Consider the following 15924-nt stretch of genomic DNA (forward strand, 5'->3'; position numbering starts at 1 on the left):
TTTGTATGTGGTGCTGAGGATCGAACCTGAGCCGCACGCATGCCAGGCGAGCGCGCTACCGCTTGAGCCACATCCCCAGCCCCAGTCTCTCTCTCTCTCTCTCTCTCTCTCTCTCACACACACACACACACACACACACACACACACACACACGTCCGTGCACACACATCACCACTCACACACGCAGGTACTCTTGCTCAAGACAACTTGGGAACACACAGATTTCATGCCAAGCTGGGCGTCACAGAGGGGACAGTGGGGTGAGTACCCTTGAGGGGTGCCTCCCCCACACTCTCCCAGCTACCCTTCTCTGTCCTGTGTCCTTTAGACATTGTGGGCCCTCTTCTCCCTTCCCTGGGGTCTGTCCACCCCAGTCCCACGCCAGTGATGGGGTCTCCTTAATCTGTGTCCAGTTGCCCCTGGACGGACCACAGGCTACCCCACACTGTCATGGCCATCTTTGACATCTCTCCAGCTTGGGCTGGGTCCAGTTTCTCACTGCCCCTCCCCCACCAAGGCTTGTGACTGTGTCACCTCTCATGCCTCCTTCCCAAGGGCCCCCTTTATTCTCTTCCAGCCTGGTTGGGGCTCCAGTGTGTGCCCCTCAGCTATCAGGGTCAGTCCCAGTGACAGTCAGGCGTAGTAGGACACCAAGCTCTCTGACCTTGGTGTCCACTGTAGGACTCCTGGCCTGGCCTGGGCTGATTCCTCCCCAGCCCTCAAGGCCCGGTTGGCACTGGTTCCACACCTTGGCCCCTGGTGCTCCAGGCTGGGCACTGTGGAGTCTAACCCCTCCTGAGCGTGGCCCTGACCAGCTGGGTCAGCACCATGCAGGCCCCCTGCACACCCTGTGCGGGCACCCAGGGTGGCTGCCCGGTGACGCTGACTGGGAGTGGTATTCTCAGGACACAGCAGGAACAGGTGGCACCCTTTCCCCTCCTGCCTCCACACTCCTTGGCACAGCCGCTCACCCGGCGGGGAGAAGAGCTGGAGAGGCTGGTCGGGTTTTGCAACAGTTCCCAGAGGCCTGGGAGTGCTGGGAGAGGGCTCAGTAGGAACTGGGAAGGCAGCCTGCGTGAACTCTGGCCCAGCTGTGGCCCTTCTTCCAGCCTGTGCCAGAGGCTGCGGTGCCACCTCCCTGCCCAGCTGAGGCCACGCAGGGTTGGACGCTGCTGCTCCCTTTGCTGTTACCCTGCTGCCATTGAGCGGTGCTCGCCCCAAGCCACCCTTTAGCCTGAGCCTATATGTGTGGATGGCCACCTGTCCTCACCTGATCCTGCCCAGCAGGGTGCCATGGAATATCCAGGCTCAAATAGGGTCCCTGACAGCCGGGTGGGCAAGGTGACCCCAGCTGGATTCAGCAGCCCGGAGAGCTGCAGCCAAGCTGGGCAGCTTGAACCGGGACTGCAAGGGCCCTGTGGCAGCAGGCCTGAACCGGGCATTGGGTGGGGCAGGTGCGTCTCCATCAAGCACTGTGGCCTCCGGTTAGGGCCAGGCTACCCGCAGCTTTGGGCTGGACCACATTGGGCCACCTTGGTCAGCACCTCCTGCAGTGCCTTCCCTGGCTCACCTTTGGGGAACATCCCCTGATCCCAGCCTGGGTTTCCTCTGCCCAGGCCCTACTCATGACCCAGCTAAGGCCGCGACCTGCCGCTGACCTGGCCTGCAATGGCAGCTCATCCCCAGCCCTTCCCATCCTTCATCTCCCTGTCTGCAGAATGGGGCCTGTGGCCAGCCTGTGGCTGACAGGCACTTCCACCGCACACCATAGGTGCCTCATAGGTGTGGCTCAGGAGGATGTAGCTTTCACTGCAGGCCCAGACCCCATAACTTCATCAATAGAGTCCTGTGGCTTCCTAGGACAAGTTGGCCTCAGGGCCCAACATGCCCCAGTCACCTCTAGGGGAGATGCTCAAGGCCAGTGAGCTACCGCTGGTGGGAGCCAGGGTAATTCCTGCTACTGGTTCTACAGGGTCCACCGGGGCTGAGGGTGCAGGGCTGCCCCTGCTGACACACCCTGACCCCTTGAGTGGCTGAGACTCCAGGTGCCACAGCAGCAAATCTCCAGGGATCCAGAAGGGTTTGCATGTGGCCCCAGGGGAGCTCAGAGCCTGCAGGCCCAAGTAGGCAGGAGCATAGCTCCCCTCACTCGGGGGCTCCTTGGAGGGGAACCTAGCTTTCCTGAGTCTCCAAGTTTGGGTAGAATAGGGGGCAGGTGGGGGCAAAGAACTTGCACAGAGGCCCAGCACCTGGCTAGGGCTGGGGCCATAAGTGGCCCAGGGTTGGGATCAGGGCTGTGCAGTTTGGAGTCAATCAGGTGGTTTCCCAGAGGGGTAGGGGCTCATGACCTGAGTCCTAGCGGCTTCCGGAACCCTGGAGCCTGGAACTTGCAGCAGCAGTGATGAGAAGTTCTGAAGCTGCTGTGGATGGTCCTAGGACTGGCCCCAGGTGCTGCCTGGACCACAGCAGGTCACAAAGGAACCCCTCTCTGGGCGAACCCCAGGAATCACAGCCTCAGCAAACATTCCCCCAAATGTGGGCTTGGACATGATTATGACCTTGGATGTGCACGTTTAGTGAGCACTTTGCTGCGTATCTGCCTGGGCTGCCCATGTCAGCCCCGGAGGGCACTGTTGTCCCACCCCCTTGTGCATGTGGTCAGAGACAGCAGTGGCCTTGGCAGGAGGAAGAACTTCAGGAGCAGGATGAGACTATGCCTGGCAGCTGGCCCTGCCGTGCACTCAGAGAGGAGTGCTGCTGCCAGAGCATGAACTCTGCCCAAGAACAGGTCAGGCCTGGACGGAGCAAGACAGAGAGCAGCTTCAGATGAGGCCCAGCGGGCCCCTCCCTGCCAGCCCACACAGTCTGGGGCTTGCAAGTCTGTGGGTCTCCATCTTTAATGGTTCAGAAATAGGCCGGGGCATGGTGGGGGCAGCCAGTGGTTCTAAGCGAGAACAAGTATGACCCAGAGTTCTGCTGGAGGAGCACTAGAATACCACCGGTGTGTTTCCCAGAGCTCAGCACCTGCGGGGCACCTGATGCAGGAGGCCCCCTCACCCGGCCCCTCTCTTCTCAGGCCTGCGGGCAGGGACTGGATCCAGCAGCCACAGCCTGGAGCCAGGTCAGGCTGGGGCAGGTCCTGTGGGAGCCCACACAGCTGAGCTGCCTTCAGGCTGTGCTCTGTTGTTCCCCAGGGAGCTTCCAGCCCCACCTCTGCCAGATGGACCCAGATCTGGCTCCTGGGAGGGGCTCCCGGCAGGCAGTAAGTGGCACCAGGAGCATCTGGGTCCCAGGATGCAGCAGTGCGTCAGGGGCTGGGGGAAAGAGGAGGCTTGCAGCAAGGGTGCCCGCTCTGGGGCCAGCTGGACGATGTACACACGGCCCAGTGCTCACCTGGGAAAAGTTGTGGACACAGGTGCATTGTTCCCTGCACCCTGGTCCAGACTGAGTAGCCACAGAGTGCTTGGGATGTCCTCCACACCAGACTGGGTGTCCCAGCTGCTGGTTGAGAGTACCAAGCACAGCACCTCTCCAGGACATTCCTGGCAGCACAGTTGGCTTGGCTCTGGGCACCCAGAGCACACAGGGTGTGTGAGGTGAGCTGACCAAGACCTGGAGGCACCCCTCAGCAGAGGCTGGCTTCCCTTCTGGGCTGGCCTGGAGGCTTCTCCGCCTACCCCCGCCACTTCCCAAGAACAGGGAAGTGGCCCTGCCGTTGGAACACAGTCCAGCCACTTCTGAACTGAATGCCCTGCCCGGACCTACCTCATGGCCCTGGATCAGAGTGGGCTGGCAGAGTCTTGGTCAGAGATGGGGCTGGGGCAGGTTCCCTTCCTAGGCCTCAGTGGACCCCTCCGAGCACTTCCAAAGGCAGACTCCAGCCTACACTCATGGGGCAGGAGGAGTCCAGAGCTCTGGCAGCCTGGCCCCTGCCTCCTTTAGCCTCTGGAAGGTCCTTCGGGCCAGCAGAGCACAGGGACGCACAGATCGATGGGGGCTCAAGGAAAGCAGGACAGGGCCAGGAAGAACTGCCCGCTGAGCTTGGCAGGGCCCCTGACTGACATCCCCCAGAGGGTGCCCTTCGCGGGGAGGCCGCCACAGCTCCATTCTTCATCCTGGGGTGGGCGGAGAAGCCTCCAGGCCAGCCCAGAAGGGAAGCCAGCCTCTGCTGAGGGGTGCCTCCAGGTCTTGGTCAGCTCACCTCACACACCCTGTGTGCTCTGGGTGCCCAGAGCCAAGCCAACTGTGCTGCCAGGAATGTCCTGGAGAGGTGCTGTGCTTGGTACTCTCAACCAGCAGCTGGGACACCCAGTCTGGTGTGGAAGACATCCCAAGCACTCTGTGGCTACTCAGTCTGGACCAGGGTGCAGGGAACAATGCACCTGTGTCCACAACTTTTCCCAGGTGAGCACTGGGCCGTGTGTACATCGTCCAGCTGGCCCCAGAGCGGGCACCCTTGCTGCAAGCCTCCTCTTTCTCCCAGCCCCTGACGCACTGCAAAGAGCCAGGCTATCCCAGCCGCCTTGGGGTCACCAGGTAAGTAGGGCACGGCCTCCAGTCTTGCAGCCCTGGACTCCACCTCTCTTCCAGAAAGGAGATGGGTGGCCTCATTTGGGTGGCCAAGGGCTGGACACCTGGGGTCTTGCCAAATGTCCAATGTCCAGATGGGAAGCCTAAGGCCCAGGCAGAGGTCACTCTGTTTTCTTCTCCTACAACCTCAGTGGGGTATCTGAGTCACAGCAAGGATGGGGCAGGACCTCATGGCCCCCCTGTGTGGATCTCTCCACAAGATTCAGGGTCTAGTCCTCTCTCCCTGTGAAATGGTGGCCGGGAGAGCCAGGTTAGGCAAGAGATGGGCAGGACAGGCAGTGAGGGTGTGGGTGGCACTGGCGAGGAAGAAGGGCAGGGCTCTGGCATGCCGGGGAGGGGGTGCAGACTGGTCTCCTGGCCCCGCATTCCTGGCCAGGCACAGGAAGCCCAGAGCTGAGTCACTGCCCAGACATGGAAAGAATGGTAGGAATTCTGCACTTTCACTCTTCCCCATCCCAGCTCCCTGCAGGCCCTGGGCCACTCTCCACCCAGAACCCTCTGCCATTTCTCTGCCTTCTCTGACCTCGGTGGGTGCTTGGGTCCTATAGGACTCACTGCTCGAGGCTGTCCACAGCACACCTGCTTGTGTCCTCGCTGCCTTCTGGAGGCCTCCAAGGACCTGCTGGGGCTGATGGTGCTGCAGGTGTGAGCTGTTTGGGGTTCCCATGCCCTTTGCTCCTGGGTCAGTGCTGGCTAACTTTGTTGAGCCTGCTGCCCACCTGGCTCACACCTGTCCTGTCTGCCCTTCTGCATATTCCCCCTCCCAGACCGCCTCGTGCTGTCCCTGGCTGGGGGTGTGTTTTCCTGGGATACCAGCCTCTTGGGGAGAGGGTAGGTGGTGGGGGGTTGGGCTGCAGGTAGACCAGGGCATAGGGGTTGAGCAGGCAGCCTGCCCCGCACCCAGCCGCAGGGCCACTGCCACCTGAGCAAGCACCTTTCCTCCAAGACCCCCCCCCCATTTTCTGGGTTCAGGACTGAGCAGTGCCAGGAAGAGGAGAAAAAGAACCACAGGGTCCCTCAGGGTCTGAAGGGGCCAGGGGCAGGGGTGATCTGCCCTTTGGAGTCCTGACTGACCGCTGCTGCCAACCCCTGTCCGCATCTGCTCAGGAGTCCAGGCACACATCCACCAGGTGATGCTGGGAAGGGGCCCCTGTTTGAGATGGGGGCTGCCCAGAGAAAGAGAACCAGCTTTTTGCTCCGGCTGGTCCCTTGGGGAAAGAGCCATCCAGCTGAGCAGGTGGGTCCGGGCCCAGCATCCCCGGGCGCAGAGGTGCCCACCTGGCCCACTCACAGTCACGTCTCTCCAGAACTCCTGCACCCTAGGACATCCGTACCCACACTGGTGCTTGGCCCAGCAGGGTGGGATGGGCCACCAGCCCCAGCTGTCCTCTCTGCCTTTTGTGCCCCGGTCTTGGCCACACCCTATCTGGGTGACTTTGCCCCAGGCAGTGGGAGGGAAGCCGCTGACTCTTGGTTTCTGGGACGCACCATTTTGGGGTTTCGACCCGACCCGGCCCTGGTGTCTCCCAGGTGGGCGAGTCAGCTTCTTTGGGACCCCAGGGCGGAGGCTGCCCAGGGACAGCCAGAATGGCGCTCACTCAGCCATCGCCTGCTGCACCATCCCTACGGCTCCTCGGGCCCTGCCTGTCCCCACAGGCCCGCACCCCTGTCCACTGTCCTGTGCCCCACGGGGCCCTCCTCACTCCTCACACCTCGGGAGCTGTCTCTGAAGTGTCCCTGCCCTGCTCACAGCCCTTCCCGGCTCCCTGGGTCTCCTGCACTGTCCTCCAACGTGAGGACCACGGGCTCACCGGGAGGACCTGTCCTTACCAGCTCCCAGGATCCCCCACCAACGCTGTTCGCCCACAGGACCTAACACCTGCTCTTTCCCACCCCATCTCAGCCTCAACCTGGCCGAGAGCCCCTGCTGCTCAGGGCTGGCTGGCAAGCCAAGGGGTGTGTGCCGGGTTGGATTGGGCTCAGGTCTAGGGGTGGGGCCCTCCGTGGTCCTGCATCAGGGTGGACCCTAGCTTGTCGTAGTGCGAGAGCAGCGCAGCAGAGCTGAGCACAAGTCCATACCCTCAGACCTGCCCACCAGCCCTGGCCCCGTCCGTCCTCCTCTGGGTCCTAACTTACAGAGGGGAAACTGAGGCTCAGGAAGGCAAAGTGGCCACAGGGGAGCCAGTTTGGGTGGCCACACCTGAGTCAGTCCGGGACCAGGAGTGAGCAGGTAGGGCAGGGCCCTGGCACTGTGGGGCTGGCATCTCTCTGGGAAGGATTTTCGATCAGGGAGGAGGGTGAGGCCACTGCTGGGGCAGGAGTGTCAGGAGGAGCTGTCCTGGACAGGGGGCTTGGGGTGGGAGGAAGTGGGGCAATTCAAGGGAAGAAGGAGCCCGTCCAGCTGGGTTAAGGGACTGCAGCCGAGAGTCTGTCTCTGAGACCCTCAGCAGAGGTGACTAGTGGCCTCTTGGGCATGGAGCCTCTCTGTCAGACCTGGGCAGGGGCAACATGGAGCTGGCCAAGCCACTTCTGCCTCAGGTAGCCGTCAGACTGGCCTTGCCTCAGCCACTTCAAGGGCTCTGGAGGGCACTGACGGCGGCCGGTGGGCAGAGCCAGAGGTGGGGCTGTGGAGCTGGGTCTTGGCCTCCCCAGGGACCAGGCCCCAGCCAGGTCTGGCCTCTTAGTGGGGCCTGTTGGCAACCCAGCCTGATCCCACCCTCTGTGGTATGTCCATGTCCCCATCAATGCATCTCTGACCTGTGAGGGCGGGTGGAGGGCCTGCTTGGGCCCTGCCCACCTGCCTGCCAGACGCCCTCTGGCCTGTCTACCAAGGCTCAGCACCCAGACCTGCCCTGCCACTCCCAGTAAGCGAATGCCCCCGCCGGTGGCCACCTGCCCATCATGCTGCCGCAGGTGATGCCCGTGACGCAGGCTGTGGCCTCTGCTCCGCCTGCCTCCTGGTGGGCCCCTCCGCAAATCCAGGTGAGCAAGCACAGACACACCCCCACACACCTCCCGCATCTGGTCAGACCAGTTCTGCACACCTGGCCAGTCCTTCCTCTGCTATGACACATGTGTGCCTGCTGTGTCCATGTCCTCACTGTCCTGGTGACCCCCCAGCCTCCATTCCTCACTGGTGAGCTAGGCACTACTGTCCACCTCAAGGCCCTTCGGAGCCTGGGATACACCTCAGAGCTGGGGAAGGGGAAGGGCTGTCCCTAGACTTCCCAGTGCATCTGAGTGGCCTTGGAAGTGCACTCACCCGCCACCATCCACACCCCTGCCCCCTGAGGCCCTTCCGGCAAGGGGCCCGGCCAGGCCCTCTTCTCAGCTCAGCCCATAGGACCTGAGAAGGGGCTGCAGCAGACCCCTCATGTGTATGGAGCAGGCCTAGCAGGGCAGCTGCCCCACGGGATCCTCAGCAGCTATAGACAGGGGTGGGGTCTCTGAGCAGGGTTGATGGGTGGGGCATGGTGGATAGACCAGTGGGGCAGGGCAGCCTGGGATACAATGGGCCCTTGTCCCTCACCAGGCTCCGGGCACCCTGAGCAAACACACACCCTGTTCTTGCCGCACACCGTGTCCCCAGCTGGCCGTGGCTCAGGGCCAGTGGGCAGGGCAGCCCAGTCAGGACGTGCAGCACGAAGGTCCCTGTCCCAAGCCTGCAGACTCCACGGAGCCCTCCTCGCCACACCTCCTGGGTGCTGGGCCCTCCCCTGCCTAGGCTTCCCGGGTCGGGGGAGGACTCACCACCTCCCCGCTGTCTCCACTGGCTCTGGGGACCTGGCCTTAGCCCTGGGCTTCCTCTGGAAGTCTCGCGGTGACAGAGGCCAGGCTGCACAGTCCTGGTTCTAGTCCCTGAAGGGGACATCCTTCCTGGGTGCTGATGCTGTCTGGACAGTGAGTGGCAGCCACGGAATGACCCCGCCAGGGCTCCTGGCTCCCTCCCCGAGAGGTCTCCATCAGCTTGTCCCAGAACTGCCCCCAAGGCAGGGTGGCCAGGTCCCCAATCTACACTAGAAAGAGCCCTGGTCAGGAAAGGGGGTCAGGACAGGGACAGGCTCTTCCCCAAGGGCCTGGGCAGGGGCTGTGAGAAGAAGGGGTCCACCAGGGCTGGGCTGCTATTTGGGCCGGTGGGAACCTCAGATTCTGCCCAGCTGGGGGGACAGAGGGCTGGAGGGCAGAGGTCACTGGGCGATGGGCGCAGGGGGTGTTGGGTGGCTTCCACATCCAATGGCCTTCTCTCTGCCTCACATCACTCCAGCCACAGGAAACACCGCCTGTTTACACTAAGTGACGCGCCGAGACATCTCACCACCTGGTGACAGTGTACCTGAAATGGACCCAGAGGATGCCAGGGAGACACATCAGAGGGGCAAACAGCGAGAGAGCACATGCCCAGGGCCCAGGCTGGAGGGCACCAGGCCTTGAGGGTTCTGCAGCAGGAGCTGAGGGCCCTCAGGGACCCCCTGGCCACCCTGAGGCACAGATGCTAATGGTAGGGCCCAGGCATGAGAAGGGCCCCAAGGGAGGGCCATGTCACCCTGCCCACAGGGCCGCTCCATGGGTCCCAGAGCTGCCATCTGTTCCCAGGACTGCTGGTGGCCAAGCTGGCCAGTCTCATGAAGTGTCAAGTGCTGAGGCAGCCATAGGGTGGGTACTGTGCTCAGCTTGAGCCCGCCTCATGCTGGCTGGGGGCAGGACAGGGTACACTGAGACTCTGTTGAGCCTACAGGAAGACAGAAGAGCCTCTGTCACTCAGTGACCCAGTGCCAGCCACACTAACCACGGAGTACATGGGCCCAGAGGCTAACCAGCCCCAGGGCAGGGCCCTCACTTATAGCCTAGACACCCTGAGCCTGGGCCCCAGGGACACAGGGAGCTGACACAGCCCTGTGGGGGACAGCTGTGGCAGGCTCAGCAACCAGGGAGGTGGCAGGCTGAGCAGGGCTGAGGCCCGGCCTGTGGGGTGCAGGGGCGAGAGGCCCACATCTCATGGCTCACAGTCCAGCACAGCAAGGAGGTGTACCGAGGCCTAGGTCCTCTGCCCTGTGCCACAGCATTCCAGTGTTCACGTCAGGGGGGCCCGGGATGCGGCTGGCAGGGGCCAGGCTGGGTACTGAGGCTCAGCCACAGCCACGGTGCGCCCCCACCCCCAGCTGGGCAGGGCCAAGTCCCGGCCAGGCCAGGAGCTGCGCCCTGTTAATGAGGGAATGTTCTTCAGCTGCCAGCACTGCGGGGGGGGGGGGGGGGGAGGGGGCTCCGGGAGGCAACCAGCCAGGTCCACCTGGACAGACAGCAGAGCCCAGGGGCAGGCCGCAGGGCCAGGAGGCACATTTGCATGACAAATGGGTTCCCAGGAAACCTCTGTACTTCCCAGGTGACAGCACTGTTACCTCCTCACCAGCCACAGCAGGCACTGAAGTTGGCCACACAGGGCTGAGTCTGGCTATTTTCAAGTATGTCCCTGCCCATCAGAGGTCAGGCCCAAGCCCACTTGTGCCCCACACGCCATAGCCCCCGAGGCCCTCTCCCTGCTGGGGACAGCCTGCTGAAGCCCAGCCCTGGGCTACCGTCAGGGTCCAGGCCCCACTGGGTCTCAGAGTATTTCCTCATCTGTCAGGAGGACCTCATCTGACCAGCCTGAGTGTCAGGGAGGGTGGGCACCCCAGGCCCAAGGACATCAGTGCCCAATGCCCAGCACCCCTACGAGCTATTGAAGGGCTCTGTAGGTCAGCCGGGCAGGAAGTCTGCCTATAGGGACGAACTCCCTGTGCTCCCTGGTTCTGAGCAGACACCAGGGTCTCTCCCCTCTGGGAAGCCAGGGGAGGACTGGGTGGGTGGCGTGCAGACGGACTCTGGGTGGTGGGAGCCCAGGCAGGGGTAGAGTTAGGGGACCGGGGTGGGCAGACACCCTGCTGCCTGAGGGGAACTGGTAGGTGTGGGAAACGACGCAGTCCCAGCACCTTTGAGCTCCCAAGGCCAGAGGTGGGGGAGGCCCCTCCAAGGGGAGAGAGGCCCAAAGAAGCTTCTGTCCAGCGGCAAAGCACTTACGTGGCTTGTGCCAGGCCCTGGGCTCCATCCCTAGCACAAGTGAAAAAAGTGTGTGAATGTAGACATTGTTAAAAGAGCTCGGGACCTGTGCAGTCACGGCGCGGGGACAGGTCACCCAGCAGAGCCCTGCCAGCACCTGCAGGCCCGCCCCGCTTGCTCCTCTTCCTAGCGCCCTACTGTGCCTCACCATGCCACCCCTCGCGGGTCTGCTGGGTCCTTCCTGAGACCCCGTTGCTGAGGTACCCAGCTCAAGCTGCAGCAGGGCAGGAGAGGGGAGGTTGCTTCTCTGCCTGACTGCAGGCCCTGCTGGCTGCTGGGTCTGCAGGGTCCAGTCCCAAGGAGAATCCAGGGTCCCTTGTTCAGAAAGCAGGGGACAGTGGCCTTGTGAATGCTGAGCTCTTCTCCTCAGCCTGTCCTGTGTCTTCTGCTGCACAGTTCTGAGTGAGGAAAAATTAAATTTTGAAGACATTATTGTAAATCTCACCATTTATCTTTACATGGAGCAAGGCGAGTTTTAATGCCAGTGTTGGAGCCCGTGGGATCCTGGCGACGGCATGGCTCCCACTCCCGCTCACCCACGCGTGGTCGCTCTAACTAGGCCACTAGACATGCTGCGCCTCACTAACTTGGCTGGAAGCTGGTTTTATTTTGTTTTGTTACTGGGGACTGAACCCAGGGGTGCTTATCCACTGAGCCACATCCCCGCCCAGACCTTTTTTTTTTTTTTGTATTTTATTTAGTATTTATTTTTTTTCAGTTATTGGCAGACACAACATCTTTGTTGGTATGGGGTGCTGAGGATCGAACCCGGGCCGCACGCCTGCCAGGTGAGCGCGCTAACGCTTGAGCCACATCCCCAGCCCCTTTTGTATTTTATTTAGAGACAGGGTCTCGCTGAGTTGCTCGTGGCCTTGCTAAATTGCTGAGGTGGCCTTGAACTCGCAATCCTCCTGCCTCAGCCTCCCAAGCTGCTGGGATGACAGGCGTGTGCCACGGTACTCGGCAGGAAAACACAGATTTTTCCATGTGACCACTTTGAAGTGTACAGTCCAGTGGCATTGGGCCCGGCCCCAGCACTGTGCGGCCACCCCATCATTTCCAGGGCCTGTCATTCCCCCCCAGCTGAAACCCTGTCCCCTCCCCAGCTGCTGGGACAGCCATTAACTCCCTGTCTAGGAACGTGGTGCGACGGTCTGAATGGGCCTCCCAGGGCTTGATTCCAGTTGGTGGTGTTGGGAGGAGGGGCCGAGAGGGAGGTGTCAGTCACAGGAGCTCAGATTGGCGCAGTCACCAGACAACTTGTCTGTCCGTCCCCCTCTCCCATCTTCCCCCCTTCTTCCCCCCTCTCCACCCAGAGATGGTTCAGCCAGAGCCCCCAGCAGGAGCAGCCCGTCTGCGTGGACTCCCTGGTCTTCAGAACTTCAGACAGTCTGAGGCCTGGGGCTCCGCGGTTGGCATTCTGAGCCTGGATCTGCCTGGGTTCCATTCCCACCACCAAGGCACGAAGGCCCAGTTTCTCCAAATCCCTGTGGTCACTTGCTGCTGCCTGTTTTCTGATGGCAGCCTCCTGGTGGCCTCTCATTGCAGTCCCCAGGTTCACTCCCCTGACACTCTTTCCTGTCCCCCAACCAGCTCCGATCACAGACACTTGACCCCGTGGCCTCCCCACCACATGGCTGGGGAAACTACCTGCTCTTCTGCTCCCTGACCCACACCGGGCTGCCACACCTGCTTGGTGACCCTCTGTGGGTCACCAGCCCCCCACAGCATCTCATAGACCACCTCTTCTGGGGACAGCCTCTCTGCACCTCCGCGTGGAGTCCAGGCCCATCCTCACAGCGTGGCGCCATGGCTGCCCTCCACTGGGCTGGCCCAGAGTGCCCAGCCCCCTCCTTCCCTGTCCCCTCTCTTGCTGGGCTCAGGACCCCCTGTCTGGACCCCTCCTGTAACCCAGGTCTCACTGGTGGGACTTTCCTCTGCTTCTCTGTAGCAGATGCCACTGGCCCAGGCTCACGGTTTCTTCCCCTGCCCTCCTGCGGACGTCCTCCAAGTGTCCCTCTGTTCCAGTCCTCATTTACCTCCCTCCCTAGCCCTCCTGCCACCCATCATTGACCAAAGTGAAGGGCCAGCGCCCCGTTCTGGGTCCATAACCCTCCCCTCCCCTCCCTGTCCCTGCCAGGGCTCGAGCCAGTGCCCAGCTCTCCTTCAGCTGCAGATGATCTGTTCTCATAGGGCCTGCTGATTAGCTCCTGGTGTCTGGGGCAGACCCAGTTGTGGTCTGGCTACCTCTCTGTGCCTCAAGGTGCCACCTGCTGAGAGTCAGGGTGCTGGCTGGGTTGTCCTTTCATCTGAAGGGTATATGTGTCCTAGGTGCTGCGTGAGTGGGCCTGGGGAGCCCCCTCGATCCCATAGCAGCTGAGGCACAGGCACCCGGCCAGAGCCCTGTGGTGACCCCAGGCTGCTCCCCCATGGCTGCAGGCTCCTCTCTCTGGGCTCCATCCCACAGCCTGCAGGTCCAGGGACTGAAGCTTTCTTCTATGTGGGATGACAGGACCCCTGACACAGGGATCTGGACACGGAGGCCAACTCTTGGCCTGGAGGCTGTGGTGGGCACTAGGGGTCCTCACACTGCCCACTCTATCAGGTGACCTCACCACAGTGGGCGAGTCCATTGGGCCCTGACCCTCCTCTCTGGGGCCTCAGCCTGGACCCAGCTGCCCTTACAACACTGCCCTGCACGGGCCCACTGTGGCGGGGGACAGCTGCGGCTTTGTGTCTCCAGAAGGGAGGGCGGTGGCCTCAGCCACCCAGACACCTCGGTGCTGCCTGCAGCTCCAGAGTCACATGCTCTGCCTGTTGGGCCTTATCCCCTCCCACAGGCAGCCTCTGTTGCCTGGGAGGGTGTCTGCGTGGGGCCCAGCGCTGCGGAGAGCAGCTCGCACACACATTTCACACACACACACACACACACACACACACACGTCCATCCTCCGCCAGGCGGAGGTGCAGGGAGGAGCCGGAGGGCTGAGTGGACGGTGGTTCGTTCATTCACTCCCTGTCCAGTGAACCTCTGGGGAGCCTTGGGTCTGCGCACTGCAGAGGATTGGAGAGGTGCCTGCCTGAGCGTGGTATGGTGTGGGTGTGTGAGCATGTGTGTCCCATGCGTGTGCACGTGAGGACACTGAGCACAACTGTGGCGTGTGTGGTGTTGGTGCATATGTGAACACAGGTGTGCCCAGCCACCCACATCAGGAAGGAACCACTAGTGAACAGAGCAGTGTCTAGGCCATGGGTGGATTCTGGCCTGGGCAGCAGGGACACAGTGAACTCTGACCCCAGGATCATACCAGGTGGGGAGAAGGTATGCATCTTGGGGGCCTCTGGGTGTTTCGGCCCCTCCCAAGGCCTGGCCAGCTGTCCCTGGCACACAGCTGTGCCCAGGCCCTTGCTCCTTGGGTTAGCTCCTGGACACCCTGGGGGCATCACGCCATCAGGACCTGACAGAGACCACTCACACTCACGCTCCTGGGCTCCTCTAGGCTGGCCTCGGGCAGCTGCCCTCAGGCAGCTACAAGCCTGGGGCTCAGCTCCCCTGCACCCAGGCACCTGGAGCACTGAAGGTGTTCCTTCCTGTGTGACTGGGAGCACCACCGGCAGGAGATGCTCTCCAGGAGACCTACCCCTGCCCATGAACTTTGACAGGCTGATCTGTCCCAAAGCTGGTCGCCTGGGCACCATTCAGAGGAATGGACAAAAAGTGGATGGACAGAGCAGCAGCTGATGGCTGGCAGAGGCTGCTGAGAATCAGCGGAAGCTGGGGCAGGCGGCCGGCGGGTGGCTAGAAGGTCATGGAAACCCTCGCTTCCTGTTTTCCCAACAAAGGACCTCTGTCCCACCAGGAAGGCCACTGGCCAGCGGCACCGGACGCGCCTTTTCCGTAAACAGGGTTGTTTTCCCTTTTCCCTCTCTACACAATAACAGCAGCCCCCAATTCCCCATCCTGTTGCCAACCACAGGGGCCAGGCCGTCTGAGCAGGGAAGGCTATCCTGGGCCAGGCAGCCACCCTGTCGCAGGAGGACCACAGCTTGCCTGCTTGCTGAGGCCTTGGGGTCAGAGCATGGGACGGGAGCTCAGTGACGCCTGGCCCATAGGGCAGGTGGGAGGCTGAGCCAGCCTTGGGGTCCCTGAGTGGGAGTCAGTGGGTGAAGGCTGTGCTGAGCCTGTGTCTCCATGGGGCTTGATAGGACCTTGTGATCCTCATGCCTGACTTGGCAGTATCCAGAGCAGAGAGCCAGGCCTGGGTCCATGTAGTGGCTGTACCCCTGGGAGTGGGCAGGGGTCCAAAGGCCTTCCTCCAGGCTGGCTTCGGCCATCGGGGTGCTCTGCCAGGTGGGCTGCAGTGTCTGCCTCACAAAGAGTTCAAGAGTGAGGGAGAGCCTGCAGGGCCAGGCTCCTGAGTGACCCACAGGAGTGGGCTGGGCTGTGAAGCAAGCCCGGCCAGCTGAGGTAGGACTGGGTCAGCCTCCCACCCCAGGTGGTGAGGGGCACAAGGATGGCCATGCCTCTGTCTGGAGGGCAGGTGGGGTGGGGCCCCTCCATGCACTTTGCCCTAAAGAGGCAGGAACGGGCAGGGTGCCCAGCATGCTACTCGGAGCGCACAGTGTGCAGTATGCAGTGTGTGTGGGTGATTGTGTGCACCCAGGCACAGGGTCTGATGAGCCCATGTGAGGGGCTGGGGGCTATTTATAGCAAATGCTTCTCCCAGAGAGCTATTAATAGTGAGGGCGGAGGGTGAATGGACAATGTGGCCAGCCTGCTGCCCCTGGTGGGGTGGGGGCTGGGCAGGAGACACCCGGGGCTGGTACCAGCTCCCACCCAGGCGGTCAGACAAGGGCCACTGTTGTCTGGGCAGCAGCTGGGCCAGGGGTCCAGGCTCACCTGGGGCAGCAGCTAGAGAGCTAACTCTCCAGCTACACTGAACCCTAAGAGGGTGCTAATAGTGAGGCCCGGGACAGGGTAGCGGGGGACCCAGGGTGCAGCAGGCTGCTGAAAACTGGGCCTGGCTCTCACAGATAGCACGTGGGGTGGGGAGGGGCGGTGCTGTGCTGTGCTGTGGCGGCTGAGCTCCTGCCCTCCAGGCCCTCCAAACTGACCCTGCCGCCACCTGCCCCACCTTTGGCAGGTTAACCAAGTGTCAGCAGTGACAAGTGATGTGGGAGGAGTCAGCTGGGCCCTGAGCGACCGGAGGAGCGGGGGCCGCCCCAGGCGGGGGTGGTGTG

General features: G+C 62.2%; 1 protein-coding gene across 2 annotated transcripts in view; it reads right to left on the minus strand.

Moving 5' to 3' along the window:
• Positions 1–10303: 10303 nt before the first annotated feature.
• The window catches only part of LOC125616851, a 10191-nt gene continuing 4570 nt past the window's right edge, over positions 10304–15924 (minus strand). The window contains exon 3 of one of the 2 annotated variants that reach the window (XM_048803220.1): positions 10304–11081. In XM_048803220.1, coding sequence (XP_048659177.1) covers positions 10304–11081 — 778 coding nt within the window. The remainder of the gene's footprint in view (positions 11082–15924) is intronic. The other variant, XR_007347635.1, reaches the window with a different exon arrangement.

Source organism: Marmota marmota, unplaced genomic scaffold, assembly GCF_001458135.2.
Source record: "Marmota marmota marmota unplaced genomic scaffold, marMar, whole genome shotgun sequence".
NCBI classification, from domain to species: Eukaryota; Metazoa; Chordata; class Mammalia; order Rodentia; family Sciuridae; genus Marmota; species Marmota marmota.